Source organism: Propithecus coquereli, unplaced genomic scaffold (assembly GCF_000956105.1).
Source record: "Propithecus coquereli isolate 6110/MARCELLA unplaced genomic scaffold, Pcoq_1.0 Scaffold1, whole genome shotgun sequence".
NCBI classification, from domain to species: domain Eukaryota; kingdom Metazoa; phylum Chordata; class Mammalia; order Primates; family Indriidae; genus Propithecus; species Propithecus coquereli.
The window spans coordinates 20,377,936-20,387,420 of record NW_012133857.1 but is presented as its reverse complement, the minus strand read 5'-3'; the positions used below and the strand labels follow the sequence as shown (position 1 = coordinate 20,387,420).

At 41.5% G+C, this 9,485-nt stretch overlaps 1 protein-coding gene across 2 annotated transcripts in view; it reads right to left on the bottom strand.

Annotated features, from left to right (window-relative positions):
* Positions 1 to 9,485, bottom strand: part of ABHD6 (abhydrolase domain containing 6) — a 40,475-nt gene that overhangs the window by 18,125 nt on the left and 12,865 nt on the right. The window contains exon 2 of one of the 2 annotated variants that reach the window (XM_012638843.1): positions 9,040 to 9,183. In XM_012638843.1, the coding sequence (XP_012494297.1) occupies positions 9,040 to 9,158 (119 nt within the window). In that variant the 5' untranslated portion in view covers positions 9,159 to 9,183. Of the gene's footprint in view, positions 1 to 9,039; positions 9,217 to 9,485 lie in introns of both variants that reach the window. The other variant, XM_012638851.1, reaches the window with a different exon arrangement.

Here is a 9,485-nt window from a genome sequence, read left to right as displayed (position 1 = left end):
TTTTTTTATACTATTGATCCAAATCCTGTTGAAAAATTAAGTATACATACATAAAGGTGGGGAAAAAGAGGCAGTGAGAACAAAAGAGGCATTGAAGAAATGATTCGAGGCGAGTTATGAGTAATATACATTTTCTTTATGTTACCTTTTTATAATCATCAAATTCTCTACAAGCTCACACAAAGTGTAGTCAGAGCTCAAGGGAGAAGAGGGAGGATTTTGTGGACAAGGTGAGACTTGAGCAGGCCACTGAATATTCAGTGCGCATTAGCTGGAAGCAATGGAAAAGGTGCGCCAGGCGGTAGAAACAGCAGAGGCAGGCGCACAGGGGACAGCCCTGCACGGCTTAACCCAGCAGGAAGGGAGACAGGCTGGACAGCAGAGCGCCAGGGCCAGGAATCGAGGGCTCCTTCATTACCAGGAGGAGCTATCTGGTAACACTCAGTATTTTTTCATTTAACTGGTACTTCCACTGGAAAACTTTACCCAGGCTCCAGAAACAAGGAGCTGAAGAACTAATATTTTCAATATTTTCAAATGATCCCCTCAATGAAAGCATAGGAAGAAGATTCTAAGCTACGAGGCAAGCTAAAAAATTATGAAAGACCAATGGCCCAAAGGGGAAAAAAACAACTTCTTTGGTTTAATGACAACAGTAAACTACCTCTAATTCACAAAGGCACAGATCAGAAATAGCTGCAACCTTACAGAAAAGAACAAAGAATTGGGATGAACAAATGTCTCAGGAGCAAGGTCTTTTACAATCTCAGTACAAGTGCCAAATTGCTCCTGTTTGAGAGACAGAAGTCACCAAAGCCTCCCTCTACTGACCTAAATAGAAAAGCCCCAAAAAGGAACCTCCCCAGGGTCCCTCTTTGATAAAGACTCCTGGAGTCCAGACCCGTCATCCTAGAAGTCTCCCCTTCTCTAGTTAACAGAAACCTCTAAAGAAAAGTACTTATAGAGTGCTTATTTTTTTATTGTGGTAAAATAGACATAAAATTTACCATTTTAACCATTTTAATATACAATTCAGTGGCATTAGTGCATTCGAAATGTTGTGCAACTATCACCACTATCCATTTCTGGAACTTTTTCACCATCTCAAATAGAAACTCTGTACGCATTAAACAGTAACTCCTAATTCTTCCCTTCCCCAGCCTCTGGTAACTAACTTCCTGCCTCTATGAGTTTGTCTATTCTAGATACCATGTGCCGGGCCAATGGCTCACGCCTATAGTCCTAGCACTCTGAGAGGCCAAGGAGGGCAGATCGCTTGACCTCAGGAGTTCAAGACCAGAAAAAAATTAGCCAGGCGTAGTGGTGCGCACCTGTAGTCCCAGGTACTCGGGAGGCTGAGACAGGAGGATCGCCTGAGCCCAGGAGTTTGAGGTTGCAGTGGGTTATGATGATGTCACTGTACTCTAGCTGGATATCATGTAGAATCATATGGTGGAATCATATGGTATTCATCCTTCTGTGTCTGGCTTCTTCCATTTAGCATAATGTTCTCAAGGTTCATCCATGTTGTAGCATACATTAGAATGTCATTTTTTTTTAAGGCTGAATAATATCCTATTGTATGTATATGTTATATTTTGTTTATCCATTCATCTGTTGATGAACATTTGAGTTGTTTCTCTCTTAGCTCTTGCGAATAATGGTGCTATGAACATTGGGGTACAAGTATTGCTTGAGACCCTGCTTTCAATTCTTTGGGATATATACCCAGAAGTGGAATTGCTGGATCATACTATGGTAATTCTATGTTGAACCCATTGAGGAACCAACAAACTTGTCCACAGCAGTTGTACTACTTTACATTCCCACCAGCAATGCATAGGGGTTCTAATTCCTCCACATCCTTAACAATACTTACTTTCAGTTTTTTAATGTTATAGATATTTTACCACAACAAAAAGAAAGAAACCAATACCCATTAGCACTTACTCTCCATTCTTCCCTTCCCGCAGCTCCTGGCAACCTCTAGTCTACTTTCTGTCTCTATGGATTTGCCAATTCTGGACATTTCCTATAAATGGGATAACACAATGTGGTGGCCTTTTATCTGCTTCTTTCACTTAGCATAATGTTTTCAAGGTTCATTCATGTTACAGCATGTATCAGTACTTCATCCTTTTAAAAGGCTAAACACTATCCCATTGCCACATTTTGTTAATCCATCTATCCATTGATGGGCATTTGGGTTGTCTCTACTTTTTGGCTGTTATGAATAATGCCACTATGAACATTCACGTACAAGTTTTATGTGTACATATGTTTTCAGTTCTCTTGGGTAAATACCTAGAGTGAAACTGCTGGGTCGTGTAGTAACTCCACTTTTCACCAGGTTAGGAACTGCCGAACTGTTTTCCAAAGCAGCTGCACCATTTCACTTTGCCACCAGCAGTATATGAGAGTCCAATTTCTCTATATTCTTAATTATGTTTCAAAGAAACTTTTCCTTAAAGTGTAAGCCATACAGAAAAGTGTATAAACTGCACGCATACAGCCCAAAGAATTTGCACAAAGTGAATGAACCCATGTATGTGTACCCAGATCAGGATCTAGAATGTGACCAGCACCCCGGATATGCACTTCACCTCCCTTCTCATCATATCCCACAGGGGTAACTGCCACCTCCCTTCTGTCTCCCCAGGAGCTTTGTCTGTTTTGGAACTTTATCATACAGTAAGAATCTATTTGTGCCTGGCTCCTTCAGCTCAATATTATGTTTGCGAGGATCACTTTGTTGTAGTATGCAACACTAGTTCTTTCCTTTTTGTAGCTGCATAATATTCCATTGTACGAATAATTGCATGAGTATACTTATCTAATACAGTATCAGTGGATGCTTGGGTGTTTCCAGTTTGGGGATGTTATGAAAGAAGCTGCCATGGAACACTCTTGTATTAATACATATCTTTTGATCAACATATGTAAACATTTCTGTTTGGTGGAATTAGTGGGTCATATCTCCAGTTTTCCAAAGTGAATGAACCAATTCACACTCTTACCAGCAAGATACCAGATTCTAGTTGCCCTACATCTCTAGCAGGTTGAATGGTATCCCCCCAAAATTCATGTCCACTTGGAATCTGTGAATGTGACCTTATTTGGAAATAGGATCTTTGCAGATGTAATCAAGTTTAGTTGAGGTCATACTGAATTAAATCCAACATGACTGGTGGCCTTTGAAAAACAGGAAATTAGGTCACAGAAACACACAGAGAGAAGAACGCAGTGTGTGAAAACACAGACAGACTGGAATGCTGTACCCACAAGTCAAGGAATGCCAGGGATTGCCAGCAATCACAAGAGGCTAGAGAAGAGGCATGGAGGGAGGCTCCCTCAGAACCTCCAAAAGGAACCAACACTGCCAATACCTTGATTTCAGATTTCTGGCCTCCAGAACTGTAAGAGAATAAATTTCTGTTGTTTTAAGCCAGTTCATGGTCATTTGTTATAGCACCATAGGAAACTAATACGACATCTTGTCAACACTTGGAATTACCAGTTAGCCTCTTTCATTTTAGCCATTCTGCTGGATATATATGGTACCTCATTGTGGTTTTACTTTTAATGGCCCTTACGACAAATCACATTGAACGCCATTTCACACTTCATATGTTTATTCACCATTTTGACATCCTCTGTTGTGAAGTGTTTGAGTTTTTATCTATTTTTAAAATTGTGTTGTCTGTTCTTTTTTATTGACTTGTAGGAGTTCTTTATATATTCTGGATACAAGATTTATAGGTTTATATTTGCAAATATATTTGCTCATTCTCTGGCTTGCCTTTTTATACTCTAAATAATATTTCTGATTAACAAAATACCTTCATTTGATGTGGTCCAACTGAACTGAACAATTTGTTTTCCTTTGTAGCTAGTGTTTTTGTTTCATGTTTCTGAAATCTCTGCCTGTCCTTAAATCAAGAAAATGTTCTGTTCTCTTCTAAAAGCTTTATTGTTCCACTTTTGACATTAAGATCTATAATCCACCTGGATTTGATTTTTGTATATGGTATGAAGTTGTAGATGGCGTTGTATTCATTTTCTTTTTTTTTTTTTTGAGACAGTCTCACTCTGTTGACCGGGCTAGAGTGCCGTGGTGTCAGCCTAGCTCACAGCAACCTCAAACTCAAGGGCTCAAGCAATCCTCCTGCCTCAGCTTCCTGAGTAGCTGGGACTACAGGCATGTGCCACCATGCCCGGCTAATTTTTTCTATATATTTTTAGTTGTCCAGATCATTTCTTTCTATTTTTAGTAGAGATGGGATCTCGCTCTTGCTCAGGCTGGTCTCGAACTCCTGGGCTCAAACTATCCTCCCACCTCAGCCTCCAAGCCACTGCACCCGGCCTTGTATTCATTTTCAATTACTGTGTTACAAATGACCACAAACCTGGCAGCTTAAAACAACCACCATTTGTTAGCTTACAGTCCTGTAGGTCAGATGTGAGCTCAGCTGGGATCTCGCCTCAAGGTAGTACAAGGTTGAAATCAAGGTGTCAGCCAGGCTGGCTCTTATCTGGAAGGTTTGGAAAAGATTCAGCTTCTAAACTTATTCATGTTGTTGGCAGAATTCAGTTCATTGTGGTTCTAAGACTGAGGTCCCTGTTTCCTTGCTGCCTGTTAGCTGGGGACTCTTGCCTACCGAGAAACCCCGTGCATTCCTCTCCACCTTAGCATAATCATGAGAGGGATATGTCATCATAGCCATAGGACTTGGAGATTAGGGGGCACATCTCTGCAGGGCCATTTTACTGATTCTGCCTACCAAAGGGGTCAAAATGAAGCTTTTTCCAGATGGCTATCTGGTTAACCCAGTTCCTTTTCCCCACTGCAGAGTAGTGCTGTCTTTGTCATAAATCAAGAGACTGTATCTGTGAGCTTCTGTTACTAGACTCTCCTGTTCCAAGAGTAACAGTTGTCCTTCTCTGTGCTAATTTCAGGCTGACTTGATTTACTGTAACTTTATAGTCTTTTTTTTTTTTTTTGAGATAGGATCTCACTCTGTCACCTGGGCTAGAGTGCAGTGGCACAATCATAGCTCACTGTAACCTCAAACTTTTGGGCTCAAGCGAGCCTCCTGCCTCAGCCTCCTGAGTAGCTGGGGCTACAGGCATGCACCACCATGTCTGGCTAATTTTTTATTTTATTTTTTCAGTTTTGGTAGAGATGGAGTCTCTCTATATTGCCCAGGCTGGTCTCGAACTCCTGACCTCAAGCAATCCTCCCACCTCCCCAAAGTGCTAAGATGATAGGTGTGAGCCACCACACCAGGCCTATAATTAGTCTTGATAGTTGGCAGCCTAAATCATCTAGCTTTGCTCTCCTTCAAGATTGTCTTGCTTAACTGGCCCTTTGCTTTTCTTTCTAAACTTAAGAATCAGCTTATTAAATTATATTAAAAAAAACCTATTGGGATTTCAAATGGGTATACACTGAATCTGTAGAACACTGTTGGGAAATTCAACATCTCTATAATAGTAAGTCTTTCAACCCACAAATATAGTCTATCCTTCCACTAATTTAGGTCTTTTTAAATTTCTCTCATGAATACTTTGTCATTTTCTGTGTAGATGTCTTCCACATTGCTCTTTTGATTTAATCTTAGGTATTTCATGTTTGTTGATACTATGGTAAATGGTATCATTAACATTTTTTCTTTTTCTTTTCTTTTTTTAAGACAGACATTTTATGTACACAATCATGTCATCTGCAAACAACATCAATTTCATGTCTTCTTTTCCAATTCTCACTCCCTTTTCTCTCTTATATTTATATAAGTGAATTGCCTGCTATGTTTCTTGATTTCACAATTGAGTTTCTTTGGGAAAACAAAACTCAGAAAATCTCGGTCTTTTTCATCCTGTGAACAGTCTTAATATTTCATTACACGATGAAAACCTGAGCTGCCCCGGATTCCCTCCACAGTGGCCACAGCATCCCCAGTTGTGGCTTTCTGTAGACTCAGGGTGAAGCATTTGGTGCCTCCTGCAGGAGCAACCACAGTCCACATTGCTGTGGAAACAAGCTGGCCGTGCTCCAGGCACACTTAGACCCAGAGAGAGCTGCTCTGAAGACTGGCTGTGGCCTACAGGGGACACCGGCTCCTGTTCCCCGAGGAGATGAGATCTCTCAGAGGGAACTCCAGGAACATGCACCATGTGGTAATTTCACCATATGGCATGGCAGCAGGGGAGGGGGCTGCGTGCCAGGCTGCCTCTACTGCCTGCTGTTCCTGTTTGTGTAGCAATCCTGAAAATTAACCTGACCCACCCAGGGTCAAGGTGACTCCACTGGTGGTCATTATTGGCAACCGAGCAAAGGAAGGCCTTTGGAGGAGTGGCTGTGGCCAGGGATATAAATGACTCATGGTAAAGTTGCTCGTCCTACGGCAACCATTGTGTAAATGTCACTTGCAGGGAGGCAACTAGGAGGAAACAGACTGTGCGTTTCAGTGGGGCAGAGGACGCCACTCACAGGCTTTCTGACAGCTCTCTGCAATGGCATCATGGGTTCTATTACGATAATCATAATCCCCCATGTCACAATGCCACCTGGCATAAGCTGAAAGGTTTTCTAGGGTTTTCATCCTCCCCAGCCAGCTGGGTTTTATTCTTTGGCCCGTGTGCCTGAGTTCACAAAATAAAGAGCACTGTGTTTGTCTTTCAGCCACAGCTCAGAGCTGGGTGACAGGCATGGGCAGGCTTTAAGATCACATGCATCTGTGCTACCAGTTAATGAGGGACTGAATGCTCTGATCTGTGGGGCCTCTCTGGGTTTTGTTTTTTTTTTTGTGGTATCTATTTGTTAATAAAAATAAATTATTTGCTATGCAGCATTATTCATAATGGCCAAAATGCAGAAGCAATCCAAGTGTCCATCAACAGATAAACAGATAGACAAAGTGTGGTATAACCATACAATGGAATACTATTCAACCATAAGAATGAATGATGTACTGACACACGCTACAACATGGATAAACCCTGAAAACGTTATGCTGAGTGAAAGAAACCAGACACAAAGGTCACATATTGTATGATCCCATTTATATGAAATGTCCATAATAGACAAATCCAAAGAGACAGAAAGTAGATTGATTAGAGGTTGCCAGGGTATGAGGGAGGGAGAAACTGAGAGTGACTGCTACCATAGGGGTTCCTTGGGACAAATGGAGACATTCAGAAATTAGATAGTAGCTGCACAACACTGCGAATATATTAAAACCACTGAATGGTATACTTTAAAATGGTGAATTTTATGTCATGTGAATTTTAACTTAATAAAAAGGTAAATTACTTGCTATGAACTTACTTTTCTCTTTAAAAATCAAATATCAAAACTACTCTAACACCCTGACTCAGAAAGTCTTCTCCTCAACAACCCAAGGAACTTGGGGGTTGGAGGACTTTGCAGCATTGAGGCTGGTTTCTCCATGAGGTGGGCGGAATTAGCCTTTATATAATCACACCTCCATATGCAGCCATATCCATGGTTACGGGCCATCTCAGTGAATTGCATTCTCGGCTTCAGTTTGACTTAGTTAATAAAGACGGCATCTGTGTGTGGAGGTCCGTGATGCCTCAGCAGGGCCACGACGAGGGGCACACATCTGTGGCCTCTCCATGTCAGGGGCTATCCAGGAGCCGTGGCCCCCAAATCACAAGAACCCCTGCTACCAGCACCGCAAGGGCAATGGCATTTAAGCGGCTGGAGTCTCGGCTTTGTCAGTGCAGAAGGTGGGTCCTGGGTGACTCCCTAAAGGGGTCACACACATTCCACAACCGGAGAGCAAGAGTGAAAGATGAAAAGCTCCCTTCCATTCAATTAGCTTATTTTCAAGGATTGGAGCCTGGCTGGCAGGTGGAAAATTCCACACTCTAGTGAAACAAATGGCAGCCAGAAAGGAGGGCAGATAAAGGGCACCACAGCCTCCCCGCACTCTTCTCTCTGGGTGCAGAAGTGAGTTCTAACTCCTGGAAATCTCAGTTAAATCTCAGTTAAATTTAACTCCAGTTAAATCTCAATGGGCTTACATCCGGCACCAAGAGCAACCGGGCCAATTTCGGTATTCCCGTCACCAGGGGACGCATACCACGGGGTAGGAGGGGTGGTTTTATTTGATTAATGGACAGTGACATGAAAAGTCAGTGAAGCACATCCTGAGAAAGTCACTTTCTGTTCAACTGTTAACTTTCTGATTCCATCAAGGAGAAAGGGTCTGCTCAAGGCCGTGACATCTTCCAGGCCTTTCTTACAATTTGTAACAAAGAGAAAGGAGACTCAGAGCCTTTGGTAGGCAACAGTATCTAGGCTAGAATTCAGTGAGATTGTTTAATGCCATTGTGTTTATTTTTACTTTTAAAAATTAATTTGCTATTTATGGCAAGTATGGCAAGCTTTCCACTTAAGGTTGTGATATTTATATCACTTTTTAGATAAACTGATTTAAGGTTTAAAAAAGGTGACTCACTCTAAAGGAAATACAGAAGAAAAGGACAGGTGGTACGTAGATAGGGCACGAATCATAAAGGTGGTACAAGAATGACGTATTTTGGAAACTTCTTTTTCTTTTTGTCACTTTGCTAATGAATACTTCTAGAATGACTCTAAACGCATTCTGTCCTACATATGCCATCCCAATGGCCCTGTTCTTTTTAATTCATTTTTTAGTGACATCACTGCACCTGTCAGGACATCACAGGGTCAGAATCCAATGACCAAGAAAGTACCAAAGGAGTTCCCATAAACATGCATAATCCTTGCTTAAAGACAGAATCAGTGAGTTGGGAGTGTGGGTGGGCGAAGATGCTATCAGAACCCTTAAAGAACTTACCTGGTGATAAGCTACCACCAATTCCTCAAGAACATGTTCAAAATTCAAAAGAGGATGACTGTCTTTTAACTTTTCTGTATGTTTGGAATATTCTATGATAAAACGTTGAGCAATAACAACAAAAGGGACAAGCAGAGAAGATGACAATATTATGCTAATCTCACAAATGTCAATTACAAAATTAACTTACCAGTAATAGATTCTTATCAGTGCAGAAGGCCACAGGAGAAATGAGGCCACAAATGCCAGGATTGGGATGGCCAGCGTCCCGCCCGCAATCACAAACATGTTAACCACGTCAAGATCCATTCTGCTCTTTAAGGCTGGCTGACGCCTGCGGGGACCGGAATGCAGTAGTATTGAAACTCTGTCTTAAAAGGTGAAAAAGCAAAGTGGACAAGAAAAGTAAAGGCTCAAGAATGAGGGTAAAGATCAGGAGGAAACCAAAGCAGGTAAGTGTTTTAAAAAACTAAACAGACATGACAACTATATGTAATGAGGAATCCTTCAGGGGACCCTGGATTTAAACAAACAAACAAACAAACAAAACAAAGCTATAAAAAACATTGCTTGGACAAATGGAGAAATCTGAGTAAGGGCGGGGTATTAGGTGTCAGATACTCAATCAGTGATATA